General features: G+C 38.1%; 1 protein-coding gene across 4 annotated transcripts in view; it reads right to left on the bottom strand.

Annotated features, from left to right (window-relative positions):
- Positions 1 to 19,373, bottom strand: part of TLE4 (transducin-like enhancer of split 4) — a 148,422-nt gene that overhangs the window by 97,624 nt on the left and 31,425 nt on the right. For all 4 annotated transcript variants that reach the window (XM_012640049.1, XM_012640051.1, XM_012640050.1 and 1 more), the window contains exon 5: positions 13,183 to 13,245. In XM_012640049.1, coding sequence (XP_012495503.1) covers positions 13,183 to 13,245 — 63 coding nt within the window. The remainder of the gene's footprint in view (positions 1 to 13,182; positions 13,246 to 19,373) is intronic.

Here is a 19,373-nt window from a genome sequence, read left to right as displayed (position 1 = left end):
AATCCTAAGAGAAACACTAGAAGGAACAGAAAGGTATAGTCAATAAAATAGCCAGTAAGAGTAACTTTAGATTCCCCTAAAGCTAGCCTGACCATGTAAAATGTTTACTGAGCGTTTACCACGTGACAAACACAGAGTGCGGGGAGTTAGCTACGCTTCCAGCAAAAAATCGGGTCCCTTAGGTAGGGGTCGTCACAAAGGATAAGAAAATAATAGAAAATGGAAAATGATGGAAATAAAAGAATACATACAGACGAAGGTATAGTTTTATAGATTTAACTATATTAGAGACAACAGAGCTCGCGTTTAGATTTAAGAACAATCTGATTCTCAGAATCGTAAATGGCAGCACTTGGAAAACAGAAAAAGACAACATGTAGAACTCTGGGATTTATTTTATACTCAAAGTGAGATTATGGACAGAAATTTTTATGGGACTTTCCGCCTTTCACTCTCCAATACTCAACAATGGCTGCTCAAAACTTCCAAAAAACTGAAACAAAGGACCACATGTACTCACATCCAACATGCATATCATTCATTCACTCATGCAGTCATTCAACAAAAGTTTTTAAGCTCTTACTCTGCCCTTTCTCCATATTACTGAAATAGTTCCATGTTACTGAAATATTGTCTACTTTACATTAAGTATTCAAAGAGCAGTTCCATGAAACAGAGATATGGAAAATACATCTACTTAGGGCCTTTCTGCCATGAAGACTGTTCAACACTCACTTCACAAAATAGATTGCAACTGCTAAAATAAGCAAAGATGCCTTAGGCGGTGGGGATATGTTTCTGGTTTGGCACTAAAATCAGGGTTTTTTTTTGTTTTTGTTTTTTTTTTGAGAAAACTAGAAACACACACCAGTGAGCGGTAACTCTGACATCAGATGCTCCTGAAGAAACTCTTGCTAAAAAGCTAAAATGACAATGGAAGTTGTGATTCAGTTTCTCCTTTTTGATGGCCATGGCCATGGGCTAAAACAGCATCTGAACTTTACCTGAAGTTCAGAATTCTACTTCCCTATTTCTGCTTACAACCCATGAATCATTTGCTGTTTAAGGACCTTTTGAACAGAAGCTCCCTACGGCAAACGCTGCCTCCTCCCCTGTGTGCCCTGAAAGCACCAGAAACGCCCTAATATTGCTCACTCAGTCACATAGTAACATTGACACCACAGAGCAGGTAAAGTGTGAAAACTAAAACTCAGACAGGAAGAAGGGGCAAAAGATCACAAAAGAGAAAAACGAACACTCGAGGAAGCCCAAAGTACTCTCATAATCTGACCCAGGAGGCAATTTTTTTTTTCCATTTTCAGATTTTCACAAATAAGCTAGCCGACTCAGAAAATACAGCAAGTTTTTTACATCTTGTTATAACTATGAGAGCTTTCCCATTATGTGTGTCTTCTCTTCCCCTTCCCTATGTGTCCTCTCTTCCCACTCCACCCACATCTCATTTCCTCTCCCCACTTCCTGCTTGCTCCTCTGCCACCGTACTAAGAGTGGTGGCTACCACCCAGGCCCAGCCCATCTGCAGAAGGCAATAATGCGGGCACCTTTTTGACTGCTCAGGCTGCTAACTCAGACATACAGCACCCTGTTCGAATATTCCACCAGCACCACCAAATAAAATGCCGCTAAGGACATATTAATAAGACGAGGAAAAGAGTAAGAGAGGGGGTCTCTAACTGGAATTTGGAAGAGACAAAAAAATACCCAATTAAAAAATAAAAACAAAATAAAAAAAAAACCCTAGATTGTGGTGACGGTTGCACAACTCTCTCTAAATTTACTGAAAATTATTGAACTGTACTCTTAAAATGAGTGAATTTTATGGTGTGTAAATTATACCTCAATAAAAATGACTTTTAAAAAATACTGTGATTTAAGGAATGCAAGCATGGTTGGGGGGAAAAAGCCAGTAAAATGAAATTCTGTACATTAAATCACCTGCCTACTTACTTTCATCATCATCAAATTATTTTTGACATTTATTCAGGAAAAGTATTCAAAATATTTTTTTCTACAAGAAAGAGATCAAAATGATATAAGCTCATGGTAAGTCAAACAAAGCCTGCTGAGAAACAGATCTCAGTAAATCACTAATGTGTACAGCAAGTGTTTAATGTATGTTTCTCGGAAGGGATTACGATGACAATATCTGCCATGCCAATACTGTAAGGCATGGCAATACCTGTAGTACTTCCAATATAAAACAGTAAAAAAAAAAAAAAACTATATTACAACTTAGAATTTTTTTAAAAAATTCTCCCTAATGACAGGCATAGCGAAGTAGTAAGTAGCAAAGGTAGAAATACAAAATGAACTAGGATTCCTATACGAAACAACATGCATTAACGTCCCCAACATGTGGAGATACAAAGATAAGAGGTAACGGCTCTGGCTTTTCACAAACATAAAGCACATCTTACAACACAGGAATACAGAACATGAAATACTGGGAGAGGTTTTAGAAGGAAATCACCAGCACACTTCCTGGGGCATCAGGGAAGTCTTTTTTTAATTCATTCAAATATTTATTAAAGACCTACTGTACACCAGGCACTCTGGTAGACAGGCACTGAGGTTAGAGCAAGGAACAAGAAGGAACATAGTCCCTGATCTCACAGAGTTCAAGAAAAACAGTAAATTAATAATACTTAAAAGGCTCCACAATTACAAACTGGAGGATAATTTCCATAAGAAAATTACAGGATGTTTTGCGATCATTTATCAGGGAAATTTCTGAATCTAATCTTGGGGCCAAGGGAAGATTCACTAAGGAAGTTGACCTGACAACTGAGATCTGAAGGATCTGTAAGAGTTCTGTGGATGAAGAATGAGGAGAAAAGAATTCCAGGCAGAGGAAAGAGATTGGATAAGGTCCCTGAAGGAGAAAGAGCTTGCCTCTACGGAGGAAGAAAAAAAAATGTCTATGTGGATAAAAGAGGAGAGCAGGAAGGGGACATAGTAGGGACAGGCAGGGTAGGATTTTGTAAGGTCTTCTTGAGTATGATAAGACATACCAACAAAAAAACTATTTTTTTTTCTTTTGAGACAGGGTCTTGGTCTGTTGCTGAGGCTAGAATACAGTGGCATCATCATAGCTCACCACAACCTCAAACTCCTGGGGCTCAAGTGATCCTCCTCCCTGAGGCTCCCGAATAGCTGACACTACAGGCACACACCACCATGCCAAGCTAATTTTTCTATTTTTTGTAGACATGGGGTCTCACTATGTTGCTCAGGCTAGTATCAAACTCCCAGCCTCAAGCAGTCCTCCTGCCTTCGCCTCCCAAAGTGCTAGGATTACAGGCATGAGCCACCACGTCTGGCCCAAAAAAACTGTTTAAAGTAGAAGTACTATTTATAAAAAGAACGCAAATGCATGAAGACATGTGAATGAGTATGGCATGGAAATACTCTACAGAACCATGTATTAGTGGGAAATGAAATCTGGCAGGGCAGGAGGAGGCCAAACAGTGAAGGGCTTTGCATGACATGCAGCACTTAATCCTTGTAGGAAATGAGGCATTATTAAAAATTTTTAAGCAGCTGAGTGTTATCAATTCTGCATTTTAGTAAGATGGATCTGGGAACAGTAAGAAGTTGGATGGCTATGAGGTAAACCATACTGAAGGGCGAACAGTTAGAGGGCTGCAATATTCTATGGTGAAAGATACTTTAGCCTGAACTTGGATGAAATATCCACCCCATTAATAGGAACCATTAGCCATATGTACATAAAAAGACACTCAGAGAAACTCTGAACTGGAAAGGGCCTATACAGACCCAAATGCCAGTAGTACCCTAGGCACTGTTAACAACCAATCAACAAACAAAAGACTCTTCATATTTCCATATGCATACAGATTTCTAAATGCTAACTGGCCTGAGGGGCTTGGGATGTGGAACTGCAGTACCAACCACAGGCCAAAGGTCACTACTCTATCCAATGGCAAACACAAATCTCCCTTCTCACACTCTAACCCGTCAGTCTGCTTGATCACCTCCTGTGAAAAAGGAACTCACTACCTCATGGACAAGCTTTTTCCATTTTGGGATAATGAGCCCTAATACTAAGTTAAAATCTACCTCCCCGTAACTTCTTCCCACTGGACCCAGTTTTAGCTCTGAATTTTCCTCCATAAACTGACACTTCAAGTATTTGAAAATGGCAGAAGGTGTTTCTAATTTTCTTCCCTTCCAGGTTAAGTACCCTCAGGTCACTCAATAATTTCTCTGTGTCACTGGCTCTAGGCCATTCATCCTTCTGGCTACTCTCCTAGTCGTGCACAATGTGTCCAAAACACAATATTCCATGTCAAATTCAAGTAAAAGTGTCACTCCATTTCTGGTAAGTCAAGCTAAAATCCTACTAAGACTTTTCCAGCAACTCTATTAAAGTTTATTGGCACAAATCAACTTTAAATTTACCCCAAATCTCCTAAGTCAGCCTTTCCCAAACAGTATTTCAAGAAATGTTAGTTCCAGAAGAAATTAGATATTACTTAAAAAGCAAACACAAAAACAATAGAAAAATCCACAGGTTTAATTTGGCAAACACCCAGTAAATTGTAGGACTTCTTAGAGCTGCAAAGCTTACAGAGGGTAAATATATATACATGGCTTCCCAATTTTAGCAGTAGAACATGGGACTAAAATTCTTAAGAGCACACTTTGGGAAATGCTGCCCAAGTCTTTCCTACTAACCACAGGGCCTTGCTTTCTTCATTCGCACTTATATGGGGACAGAGCATCATTCACTGATATGTCCAACAAGGTCTATAAGCTCAGTGCTGCCTAAGAGTACTTCTGACAATGTTGGAAATGTTCTATATCTGTGCTAATAATATGGCAGCCATTAGCCACTTATGGGTGGATACTGAGTACTTGAAACGTGGCTAGAGTGACGGAGAAACTGAATCTTTAATTTTATCTTAGTTTTAATTTAAATCTACATAGCCACTACTATATTGGACAAAGCAGCTCTACACAATTAAAGTACTTTAAGGCTTGGCTCAAGTAATGATCTAATCACTACCTAACTGTTAAGTCCAAGAAATGAGTTAGTTACTCAAATACAAATTAATTTGTTGAGATATATACAGATTAGCATTGGCATTGCTGCCTTTGGATGGTGGCCCACATTTAAGCCTGCAGGAAAAAAAGTTCCATCTCCTGAGATTTTATTTCCTAAGGTCAAAGAGGCCATGAAGCTATCATATGGATCTCACCAACAGCTAACTGTCACCAAAACACATGGTCACATAGAACAAGACAATCAGTCAACCGAGGAACATGGAACAACAGTATTATACTCTCTGATGGCTCATTCCATATTATGAGAAAAAAAAAAAATATTTTAAATGAAAGGTTACCCATGTCCACACCTAAGGTGAAAATTAGAAAACTGGACCAAATCCTTTGAAGCCCCAATCCATGTATATAATTCACTTTAGGACATTCTTTTGATATACAAGTACTTTTATAACACATTACCAAGACTGAAGAAATGGCCCCAACTGGGAAGCAGAGGTGGCCTGTGCAGGCTGCTGGCACTTAATGAACGCTCTATGAAGATGGTCTTAGGGGTGTCACTGCACGCTTATCAGGGGATCTCTGATTTCAGCCAAGCTCTCCTATATCAAACCATGTTACCACAAGCCACTGATTCCTTACAAAGTTAATAAACAATAAGATGAGTTAACCTCATGCCATTATTAGGTGACAATACTGCCACCAGCGCGTATAACCAATGTATTTTGTTCATTTCCTCCCTAAGGCACAATATTAAAGTGACTGATGACATTTTTCAACTTCCATTTTGTAATTATTATATACATGCAAAATGTGGTTCAGAGTACTTCAGTACCATATTAACCCAGGTGCCCAAATAAACAGCATCTGAGATACACCCATGTCTCATCATAATGTAGTAGAGAGGGGTTATTTTCCATCAAATTACAAGGAACAAATTTATAGCATGTCAAAAACAGAAATTTATGTATCATTTGATATCACTAGCTATTCTAGCCTATTGGAATTGCAATTCCAAAAAACTCAAACTATCTCTATTATGTAATTGTGTATTATTTTCTACCATTTAAATGCAACATAGAGTGCCCCAAATACAACTTGGTACTGCTCATTAGAAAAGCTAACAGGGCAATAAAAACCAAGTTTTAGCTTTAAGTTTGCACCAGCAAGCCTGCAAGTCAGAAGGCTCCCTTCTTTTCTCTAGGTAAGCATAGTAATAAAAATAGAAGGTTTAAATTTTTCATTCCTAATTTCCCTTTTATACTCTAAAAATTCTAAAGATTGGAGAACTATTGTTAAATCTTATAAAAAGGATGATTTGAATTCTTTATTTCATTAGTTAAACTAATATTTTCTTAAAACAACCAACCGATGCAAGGAAAAAAAAAAGCTCTGTTCACTTTTAACTCCAGGCCAAGTGTGATCCACAGGGTGAGGACTAGCCTACAGGGCTCTTCCATCACTAAGCAGTTCTACTTCTGTTTTAAGTAACTCAAAGATCAAAAAGACCTAGCCATAGAATTACAGGAGTGGAGGGGAATGTCCCTTCTCCTTGACACTGAATGACTAGAAACAAATTAGAACAATCTGCTGACAAGGTTAAAAATGAATGCCATTTCTCCAAAGGTAAAAATGATCATGAGTTTAATAAATGGGAATTAGGAAGCCACTGGTCGTTAAGGAATCATTTTCTGTGGTTCCTTACTCTCACTCTCTCTAGTAAGGTACACACAGTTTAGGTTACTTCAGGCTTTGGTTTGGAAATGGTCAGAGGTCCAAGCCATTAAAACGGGTCTAGTTTGAAGCTGCAAAATAATCAACTTGAGCTAATTTCTCTGAGATATCTTAAAACTCCACAAAACCAAGAGTGACATATCCAAGGTATCTTCCACGATTTCTTGGGGAGGGAGACCATCAAAAATTTTGATCCCATTGTCTCCAGTTCAAGGATACATATTTACAAGAGTATGTCTTAGATGTGTGAGGAAATAAAAACCACTCACAATAAGAGATTTGCCGTAACAACAACTTTTCTACCTTCTGGCAGCATTTTCCTTCCAACAAATCTATAAAATATGACAGGCCATACCTCATCCTTCAATTGAGAGGTGTCTTCAAGAATCCTCAATTTTTTTTAATATGGGCATAAACATGAATAGCTACAGGCCTTGTGATAACTCTAAATATAGACAGCCCACAGAGCCCACAACTGTTCATGTGGGCTCCTTTCCATCCCGTGAATGTATGAATGATAAATAATTCCTGATTGGTGACTCTTCCCCAAAATTTGGATGGTAAGGAAGAGATTTCTATAATCAGAACTATGCATTATTTCACATTTTATGTGATAAAATACAAGTTGTGCTAGTTACATACAGTCACAGCTAGAGTTTGTCATGTAAAGCTACACCAATGATAATAATAATAGCCATTATTTTTATCTTGTGCATGGCACTATACCTGTAAGCAACTGCTAGCTATCCCCCAATATCCCTTCTATTACATTAGTGTAAGTTTTAGGTGGACGTAATGGTCACTCAGCTAAGACTACATTTCCACACCTCCCTTGCAGCTAGCTGTTGGCAGGTAAATAGGTGTTGGCCACAGCAAAGGGAGCAAAAATGTAAGCATTATCCACATCATGCCCTCAAAAGGAAAGGAACTTACCCTCTCCTTTCTCCTTCCTGCCAGCTGGGGCTAGGGCAGGACAAGATGGTGCCAGTGATAATGAATATCAATGTAAAAGAAATCTGAGTTCACAATATTCTGGAGTCACCAAATTAGCCAAAGATGCTTCTATGCCAACTGTTATGTGGACAGGAAACAAGCTTTTATCTTGATTAACCTACTGTTCCTTTGATCTCAGTTAAAGCAGCCAAATGTTCAGCTAGGTCCTTTACGTTATCACTAATCCTCATATTACAGCCCTACAGTACAAGTATCCCATTATATGGATAAGGAAACTGCAACGCTAAAAAGCTAAGTATTTTGCTCAACATTATAAAGAAAGCAAGTGGCTGAGCCAGGATTTGGTCCAGAGTCTGGCTGACCTCCACCTCTTACCACACTTCTTGTCTAACATGGCTCTTCCAATGAATTCTGCTTCTTGTTATTGGAGCAACAAGTTTCTGAAAAATACAACTGTACCCTGGTGGAAGATTTTCAACTATTAATATTAATATAATGTAATAAAAATTTCACGTACTAACCTACAGCCTATTAAGAGTCTGAGGTTCTCAAAAGTCTTAGGAACATCTTGTTGATTACCATAAAACAGCAGTCCCCAAACCTTTTTGGCCAGGGACCAGTTTAATGGAAGACAAATTTTCCACAGACAGGGGGAAGGGGGAGCTTATGTGGTGATGGAGAGACGGGGAGGGCCTGTCAATACAGACGAAACTCCGCTGGCTCCTGCCATTTTTTCACTGGAGAAGTGGGAGGGCAGAGCTCAGGTGGTGATGCACAGTTCAGTTCCTAACATACTCTGCCTGTCTTAGAAATGACCCTTATAGGGAAACAGCACCAAAAAACACAACTGCACAACTGTCTTGTAATAGGTACTCAACTAAGTGCCCAGTATTTAACACTTAATCTAATAGGTTAAGACAAATACTCACTGGCTTACCAAAAGAATAAAGTATTTCTTTACTTCTGAAAGATAAATTGTGTGGAGCTAGATGCCCACTGTTGGAAGCAGCCACTGACACTGCGAGGCCTAGGTAACTCCACAGGAAGACTGCCAGCCAGCCTATTCTCAAATATTACCTTTAACTCTTCCCAGTTTTTACTAAGTCATTCCTCTCCAAATGTCTTAGGACCCAAAATAACCTGAAATAGACTCCATTTCCCTGGAAATATAATAGGAAATGAAGGGGGGAGGGGGAATAGCATTTACTTTGCCAAGTGCATTACATTTTAATACATATAATACACATTATAAAGATGGGGTTATTTTCCCCATGCCGTAGGAACACTAAGGCTTAGAGGGAGCAACTTCCCCAACACAAAGCCAGTAAAGAGGCAGAGCAGATCCAATTCCAAGTTATCAGAAATGCTGCCCCTTATGGCCAGGGTGTAATGGTGACACACAGTTTTCAATCCACATTAAAATCTCCTGTATGTAGGTATGTTCCTGGAATGGGGGGGGGGGGTACAGAGGGCTGTTACTGGGACACCAGAAGCAAGACAGCACTTACTGGCAACCTTCAGTGTTACTGAGAACCCATAAGGTCTAAAGGTCTACAAGCCATATCCAGAAACTGCCAGTGGGGGGTGGGGTGGTGGGCTAGGGGGTGGGACCACTAAGATTTTTAGCTAGTTCAGAGCCCTGGGTTTAGTTTTTTTTGAGACAAGGTCTTGCTCTGCCCGGCCAGAGTGTAATGGCATCAACAAGCTCACTGCAATCTCCAACTCCTGGGCTGAAGTGATTCTCCTGCCTCAGACTCCCTAGCAGCTGGGACAACAGGTGTGCAACACCATGTCCAGCCAATTTCTCTATTTCTTAAAGAAACAGGGTCTCACTCTTGTTCAGGCTGGTCTCGTACTCCTGGCCTCCAGCAATCCTCCCACCTCAGGCTCCCAAAGTGCTAGGATTACAGGTGTGAGCCACCACACCTGGCCTGGGTTCGGTTTTAATTTATACTTTTTTCCTCTCTAAGAAGGACATTAGAGAAGAAAACCAATTCACATTCTTCAAAAATGCAATGATTAAAAAGGGCAGGAAGGGCTGGTTCCAGGTCCACCTAATAGGAAACTGAGAGCTCCATTTCCATTGCTGCAGATACTAGTCAACAGCAGGAGGTGCTTACTATGTGTTAAGCTGAATTCCATGCTATTATTAACCTCCTCATACAAATGAGGAAACTGAGGCTTAGAGGGGCAAATTACTGCCAAAGGTCACCCAGCTTAGCTTGGTTAGAGTAAGCCACATAATTTATAAGAGGGAGGCCAGGACTCAACCCAGATCCAACTGTCATCATCCTGGCATCTCTTGTTTATGGAACTGCCAACTCAGAGTTGATTATTTATAGTTCTTCCCCTGCAAATAAGTTCCAAATCAGGAAAGGAAAGAGCCTTCGCACTTACTACCTTGAGATCTGCCTTTTGAAGAAGAAATTTGAGGGCAGGAGAATATACATTAGTCTTGCCCATTCCTAAAAACCAAAAAGTTAAGTGGGAGAAAAGAACATGTCGGACATATGTGGACTCACAAGGTTTCTCTAAATTCTGATATTAAGGATCCTGGGAAATTCTAAGAACCATAAGAGATAGTTACTCACTTTTAGTGACAAGAGTTGGCAATATCTTTGTCAAATGCCTAGGACTCTGGAAGTAGTTGTGTGTGAATGCAATAGCGCATCATTAAAATATATTATTTGCTACAATTTTTTTAAAATGTTTTAGTAAAATCTAATAAGAAAATACTTTTTTAGGGATTTTTATATACAGACATACTTCAAGTACAATTATACAACTCATTTCTTAAAAAAGAAAAGCCTTCCAGTTAAAACTAAATTTATCTAACTGCTGTCATTCAGTACCATACATATATATGTATATGTAAGTTTAGATAACATGGTAAACTAGACACAAGCAATATTCAGCAGGTATATTAATCATAACATGGAGGCCAAATTAAAAAGAGATTTCATCTAAATGTATGTAAATTTACCTCTTGTTCCTGTCAAACTCTAAAAAACCTGACTTCAGATGCTCACAATACCTCCAATCACTGTCCTGGGGCTTATGTACTAGTTTTCATGGAATGGTTTTCTCTTTTCTAAATACAATCATTTAATTTTTAAATAAAAGCATTTTAAAATAAATTCTAATGCTGCAGCTGCCGTTTTGGCAGTGAGACTATCACACAGAGAGCCCGGTGTTAAAAGATCAGATTAAGAGCCTTCAGTCCTGGCACAGAGTGACGCTCACAGCCATGCAAGAGTGATTTTCCATGCCTCTGAAGAGACAGGAAATAGAATTCATCTTCCTCTAATAACCTGCTCCTCCCCTCCCTCCAGATTATGGTCCATCTGGCCTCAAGGCAGAAGCAAGGAGGAGTCTGATGCTCACAGAATGCCCAGAAGAGGAAACAAGGTGGGCAATGCTCAGACACGAAACATTAGAGAGGCCCTGATGTGAAGGGAACAAACATGTTTGCCGCCCACACACTGAAAGATATACACACACTTTAAGAAACTAGAAGAACAAATTAAATCCAAATAAAAGATATATACAGAATTAGCATTCAGAAAGGATTTCAACCAAGAAATGTCAAAGTGTTAGGGAAATAAATAGTTAAGTGGTGAAGAGTATGACGCCTATCTCCCCATGGCTTTCCTCTACAGGGTAGAAACCACTTCCTTAGCCAATTAATTCCAGCCCAGTCTTGCTTAGCACCACTACCATTACACATTCTGTTCCTACTGGGTCTGCTCACACAGACAACATAACTCATGTGGGAAAATGATTTATTGGCAAATCAGCTCCACCAACGCCAAGACCTCCCCACTTCCACTTCTGAATATAACCCACAGATCCCACAGAAATGCCATGGGAACAAAGCTGTCCCAGTGATTATATACAGGGATCTGTGCCTGCAGAGGCCCAAATTCGACCACCACCCCAGAGATAATTCAAACTTTTCCCTACCACCTTAGGGTATTCTTCCCATTCTCCATCTCTGTAAAGCAGAGCTGCTTACAGTAATAAATACACGCTGGTCGGGATCAGACAAGGGGCTTCCTAAAGAAATGCAAATACACCCCTTGACTCTCTTATTCACCAAGACGTCTATCTAATCTAGTCACAAGCAAATCTTACGTAAAAACAGGTAAATGGGGGTATGACGGGTGGTGGTTTCATGGTCACAACTAAAGAAGGAGAAAGACAATACACACTCTGTTTTTTGTGATCCAGAAGAGCATGTGAATTCAGGATGTTAACCAGGTTTGTGAATATGAGTGCCCCTCCCCACCATATACCAATGAAGGGTACTCATGGTTACTCAAGTCCAACCTGACAGTTCAGACCAAATAAGAAGTCATATATGGCAATCTGCCTATCTATAATACACATTCAAATGCTGGCTGCATGCTAAATCAGCACATGACCTTTGGTAGGCAGGTAAATGAACTGCTCCTCTGAAAAGCTGTGATACAACACACTCACAGAACTGAAAGGGTGAGAGGAAAGCACCTCTGTGCCTTCTCAACCCACAAAACAAAGCATTGTGGCTATAAGACATGCAGATATTCCATTAGCTTCTTCCTTCATACAACTGATCTTACCTGAGCAAATGAATGATCCAGTAATCTATAAGCAAAAATTTAACTTTTCCCACTATTCTCACCTAAACTTTGTAACTACCAAAAGCAAGCAGGCAAACTCAGGGGTGGGGGTAGGGGTGGTGCACATGGCATGAGGATGCCACCAAACACTAGAAATGCATCTCCTCATTCCAATTTGTGTGCATTTACTGACAGCGTACACTTCCCCTGGTGGTGAGCAAAAGAAATCTAATAAGCTACACACCAGGCCTTGGCAATGTACAAAAGCCCCTGTCACCAAAGCCTAATTTTGACAAAACTGACACTCAGAGAAATGAATCCACTGAGGCCAATCTTTTCCCAAATGCACAGACAATATAAAGACTTAATCAGGTAATAAGAAGTAACTTTCTAAAAGTGGCTAGCCAAAAGTTACATTAGTTTATTTACTATGTAAAGCCATGCTATTTGACATGTCTTCGGTCAACTCTTAATGCCCAGTGACAAAAATATAGAACAAGCTCGTTTTCCCGGCAATTTTTCAATATACCCTATTAGGTGCCATCATGACAAACAGGCAAAATTTTGAGCAACATTACACCATACAAGGACAGCTAAATGTTCTAACAATTGAATTTTGCTTTGCCCATTAGAAAATATTTCATTATATTTACATAAACACATTTAAATTATATTTCACTAAATGGTAATAAAGTGTCAAAGTTGGAATGAGAACACTGTTTCTTAGAAATGTAAGATACAAACGCCAAGAGACTGACAAGGCCAGAGAGTCAGCTCCACAATCCCTTTTCTGCAAAACTACTAAACTGGTAACTTCTAGCCCAGTACCTGAAATCAACTACCTTACCTCTTGGGACAGGAAAGGAATGACTTGTGCACAGATAGCATTCAGCCTCTTGACAATCTCTGCCTGCAAAGAAAAAAAAAAAGGAAAGGAAAAGCAATAAAGAGAACAGTCAGCTGATTATGGATTCCCAAAATATTAACAGGATGATGTTAAAGTATACTTTAGAATCTGGCTAGTGTATTTCCTAAGGAAAAGAGAAACTATCTTATCAGCAAGCCCATTAAAAGGAGGCACTGAAAACAGTGTCACATTTAACAGCACAATTTATTAACCTGCGTTCATCTTCAAAAGTTAACCTTCAAGCACCAGGGCAATATAAAAAAATTTAATTTTCATGACTGGACATCAGTTTTCAAAAGCTTTCACCATGACCCTTGCCCATTCTGATGCTGTTTTTCATAAAACCTTACATCATCTAAGTCTTTAAGAGTTTAGATAAGATACATTCTTCCCCATGACCCAACTCCTTCAATTAATAACTTAGGATTTTTACATTTGTGGTATTTGCTTGAAAAATACTGGTACTGCGATTTTACACTCAAGTTCCCAATATCCTGAATTAATAGCACCCAACCAATCCAAATAATTTAGCTAATTCAGATTCTTAGATAAAACTGTTGGCAAATGGGAGGTTTTCTTCAACTGTAAAAGTTTCCAACCAAACGTGTCCCACCAGGGTTTTCAGTGTGTAGAAGTTGAGACATACTAAAATCTTACAATACTTAGCAGAAAGCAATCTGTATGTGTCTGGAGACTATCCTTGGGAACATTATCTTTCTAGTGAAAATCTGCAGAAGTCACAACAATGTCAGATAACAATCTATTCTCTAATAATTTTGGGAAGTACACAAATTTTATACCAGTAGGATGCTACAGTAAGTTTAAAAAAAAAAAAGAAAAACTACCAATACATGTTTTCTTTAACGAGCTACCCAGAGCTTTACCAATATTCATCTTAATTTTTGTTTTTAGATGTTGCCTTGTATACTTCGTTATATGTAAACATTCAGTTTTTTATACACATACATACAAAATAGCTCATATTTTAATGATTGGATGGGGGAAAGGAGAGTTGAGAGTGTTGAAAGGCAGAAAACATAAAGCAATTACAATTCTTGAGACAATCTTAAAATATATTCCATCCAGGGTCAGTTCCTCATTTTATGAGAGGACAAAAATGCTCTTTTTCTTGCTAAGTCATTACCAGAATGACAGCGACACTCTACTTGTGCAATCTAGGCTTCCTTCTTTCATCAGCAACCCTCTTGACTTTGTAGCTATGCAATCTTTTAAATGCCAGCACCTTAAAAACTTTGCCAGCCAACAGAAAACACAAATTCACCATGAAGTTTCAAACCTAAGCTTTTCATTCCAGTCTGCATTCCAAACAGGATGGACAAAAACCCTGCACCAATAAGCAGCAGTGAAATAAGGACCCAACTGTGCTGACCTGATTTAATTTACTGCACTGGCCCTACGGAGCATTTAGCCATCCTTTAAGAATGCTTAAACCACCATGAAAAGCTGCAATGGGAATCACCAAACCACTCTCCACCTGGACGAACATACCACAGTGGTTATGGGGTGAAATTCCAGGGTGAGCTAGGAAAATAGAGTAGCATTCACCAGGCTGAAAGTACTGCGTCTCAAAGGCATTTGGTTGTTAAGCTTTTTGCAGGGAGAGGTGGAGGGGGAGAGAATAAAAGATAATGAGACACTTCGGGGCAGACCAAACTGATGATTCTAATGCTTAGAACCATCTGCCAAGCATATTTTCCTCATTATGTTGTTTACATAAATAAAATAGTCCCTTGCTAGGAGGGTTGAAAAATGTGTGGGCACATAAGAAAACTGAGTTCTTTAGTTTGCCTACATAATCTAGGCAATAAAAACTACTCTAAGGAAACTTATTCATCTGGCAAAATAAAGACCAAAATTTTAGACCTCAGCTATTCTAAGTCTGAGCAATTATTTTAAAAAGAATTTTACATTTTCTTAAAAATAAATGTAAAAATGAGAAAAGCCTTTTTACTGACTCATGTATGTTAACACACAAACAGAAAAAGGAGGGCAGGAATCTTTTAAACTTTTTCTGTAAAGGTCTCCTTTTGTTTAAAAGACTTCTTAATTTCTTTAAGTTGTCATGCCAATGGATTTTCATGGTCAGGCTAATTGGCAGCAGAAGAGGTGGGACATGTGTGTGATTTCATAAAATTAAGCAGGTCATTCCTCACTTTGAAACCTAAAGTTGCCTCGGAAACACTGCTGCTTCCATGGTCATCTAATTTTGCCTCTTTTGTCCCACAGGACCCAGCTTTAGGGAGGCATCATTTATTTACAGGCCTTTTCCCCTAGGCTCCAGCCATCGGCCAATAACACTGTGGACGCACACTTCCAATGGCCTATGTTTTGAAACTGAGTCTAATCTAATGGCGGGGGCCCAAACTCCTTTTCCAGCACAGCCATTAAAGGATGTAGGTTATTGCTGTTGTCACCATTGATATTTGTCATTGTAATGTAATTAGGGCCCCAAAATGATGCATTACAGCCCTTGGCACAGCTTCTATTAAAATCTTTTCTTCTGCTCACTGAACTGCGACCTGCTTTCTGATGAATAACAGACAGACAGCTTTAGGGTAAGGAGCAGATTCATCAAAGAAGTATTTTTCAGCTTTGGGGAAAGAATGGGAAAAAAGCAACCTAGGAGGAAAAGCGCTAGGGGAAAAAAGCCACAATACACATTTGAATTTCATCTGACCACTTGAAATTCTGATTGCATCTGATGAATCTTGCTTAGACAATATATTCCCAGTCTTCGAATCACATGGTTAATCAGGGCTCTAATCTGCTATCCATCAGCCTATGCCAGCACTGTAGCTTCCAATCAAATTTATAGGTGATGTGGGTCATGCATCCCTGAGCAAGTACATTCACAGATAGCCCATTTAAACAGGCAGAGATTCTGAAATATTGCTGTTAGGGTTACTAGATGTTATAATAGTATTCGATGCTTTATGGACACTGCTAAACTACTGGCTTTGGAAGCCTATGATGTTCCAAAATAGCATTAATGGCCCCAATAAAAGGACAACTGTTCATGTCAAAATATAACAAAAAGGTCATTTTGGCAGCCATACTTTGTCAAATACATTAACACTTGTATTTAACATTTCTATTCCCCTATCCATCAAGATATTCATTTAAAAAAAAATAAAAAGTTGCACACGTAATATTCTCCTACCCTCAACCCACTGTGCCATTCACTCTATTTCCTCTCTCTATTAATTTCCCACCTTTATACTCTTCTCCAATAAAAAGAACCAATAAGAATGATGACCATCCCTGCTACAAAAGAAACTTGGTTTGGGCAAAATATCTTAGAAAAAGGTAACTTACAAAAAGCATTCTATGAAAATCCCTTGAATATGCACGCAATACATGACACATGAATGCCAACAAGCTAACTCTAAAGTGGTGACAGACAGTGGACTAGTAACATGACCAGTTAGTAATAAAACAGAAAAATGTCAAGAAAGAATCTTTCATCCCTGTTTTCTTCACACTCCAACACTCGAGAATCATTGGAAAATTTATTTATTAACTACCTTACATCAAGGGAAAGCAATGTCACACATTGAAAAGGACACCCTAACTCAATCACTAGATTAAAAAATAACAAATACTAAAGAACACAATATCAAATACATATTTTCCTTGTCACTTATAACAAATTATATGAGTCATTTAAATAAGTCAAAAAACTAGGTAAGCCAATACTTGAATTTAATTATATTCCCTCATATAGGCCTGATTTAATAAAAATCTAATTTTTATTTAGATTTGTCTATATGGCTTTCCTTTAAAAAAAAATTATTTTAACGACATAATAAACTCGAGAGAAAGTACTAATAGCTTTATTTTAGTAATCAAAGTATCAAAAGTTTTAAAAGTGTTTTAAAAGTTTTAAAAGTGGTTTAAAAAGTGTTTTGTGGGGTTTTCAGACTCTCATCAAAATAGGAACAACGTTACTACATATGTATTGTTGAAATAAAACAGAATAACAAAGCGTTATTAGGAAACCATTTTAGCAGCCAACTTGAAAAAAGCAATTACAGTTTCAGGAAAACATTCTTGAAGAATAAATAACTTTTCACTGTTAGTTTTGTATAGCACCTTCTTTGCCAAAATTTTTTAAAAATATGAATCTATTTATTTTATTAAATGTTTATCAAGAACATATACTCACCCATTTTATATAAACACTTTTAAAAAGTGACAAAAAAATTCCTACTTATTTTGCCTGAAATTCCTTTTGGAAAAAACACAAATAAATCTGCAACCTTCTCTCTCACTTCACCACTGCAGAACCAAGGTTGCAATTTTTAATACATTAACTGCTATGTGAGCTGTATTTAACTCACAGTAGTTTTGAGAACAGGGCCTCAAGTAACCCACATGGCTCTTTAAAGTGAACTATTTTTCAAGTTGCATACAACTCACGCACAGAAAACAATAAAAAATAACGAATTTTTCATTAAATTACAAAGGATCACTTTGTTTTCGAAGTTTTGAAGTTTTTATTCTATTTCTGTAATAAAACACCGTGGCCCCAAGGAAAAATTTTTTTCTAGTGTGGCAGTCAATATGTTAAATAAATTATTTTGATGTATTCATTGATTTGCTCCGAATTTTCTGAAAAAACTACAACTTCTGGAACTGATCCTGCCTGACCCCAGATTAAAAAATTAGAGGACAAATGAGAAATTCTTTCTGACTTAATAAAAATATCCAGACTGAACATAAGGAAAAATATCCAAGTAGTACTATTTCTTTAAACTAATAACTCAGTTTTTATCCAGTTTTCAAAAATCAACTTTGTAAAAGAGATAGGAATATGTAATGGATAAAACTAATTTAACATATTTTTTTAAAAGCCAGAGTGGAAAAAAGACTTAGAGGTTTGTGCCAAAGGTACTGCTAGCAAGTTGGTAAACCAGATGCCTAAGTTTTATTTTAGTTCGGGTGCTTACTTTGTACAAAATATTTACTACTGCTTAATAAAGCAATAAAATAAGTGATAAATTTATAAAAATCAATTTAATAGGCTATCTATCCGTTTTCTAAAGAACTGATTCAAACTACCAAGACTTATTTTGTGAAGTTTTACAGCTGTTTTCAAAAGCTCTGTTCATTCCACGTCCTCCAATGAGAAAAAGGTACTGCCCACGGGGTATTCAATTCGTATTATCTTGAACAATATGAAAGCGTCACTATTCAACCATTTTTGACACGCTACCCCCCATTTGCCCTGGGGAGTTTAACTAAAACAATGATTCTACTGATGATAATACCACAAGCAATGTCATTCTGGTGTGTGCTTTGAACTCGTATTCGTGTTATTTTACTGCATGTTAAGTATGCCGTAAAGTACTCAGTGTGCAGCTCAGTTAATTCAATACACTCAAGTACCCCATTTGTTTGTCCTAACAAGATATATAGTGCTACTATTTGTGGTGCTCATGCAGGAATATGCAGGACAATGTCACTCCTAAAGACTGTCACAGTATACCTACATTTCATGAAACTATTCCAATCCATCTGCAAAGGTAAAGCTGTATTTTACTGAAGCATTTTTACAATCATTAAAAAAAAAAGAGTGCCTGTTCCTATCATTATTGGAGCTTCTTAGAAGGCATTTCTTTAAGGGAAATCTTAAGTGCCTATTATCCTATATACATCTTCTGGGCTCTGGTTACTGTGTTTAAATAGTACTCCAACATTAATTAAGAGTGATCAAGAGAGAAATATACTATCAAGGTTGAGAATGACGATCATTGTGCCAGATGTCCAATTACTTGTCCAAGGTCAAATCATTTCAGTTCTCAAGTCTGGAAAACACTGTAGCCAATGTTCTCACAGTTATACACAGCTCCACCAGAGAGAAGAGGCAGGGAAAATGGAAAAAAGATGGGAGGGAAAAGTGGGATGTCAGTGGGAGTAGGAAATTACCTTCTATGGAGAGCTTAGCTTCAGCTTTCACAGAGCAAGGCAGAACTGGTCAGAGAACCTGATTACTCTGATTACTAAGACACTCAAGTTCTGCAAATGCTTCTTTCCTCAGCACTCCTCAGCCAGTGTCAGAGTAAAGCCTTGCCAGATACTTTCTATATTGTTTCTCTTCTGTCTCCCTT

Source organism: Propithecus coquereli, unplaced genomic scaffold (genome assembly GCF_000956105.1).
Source record: "Propithecus coquereli isolate 6110/MARCELLA unplaced genomic scaffold, Pcoq_1.0 Scaffold147, whole genome shotgun sequence".
NCBI lineage: Eukaryota > Metazoa > Chordata > Mammalia > Primates > Indriidae > Propithecus > Propithecus coquereli.
This window is presented reverse-complemented; position numbering and strand designations above follow the sequence as displayed.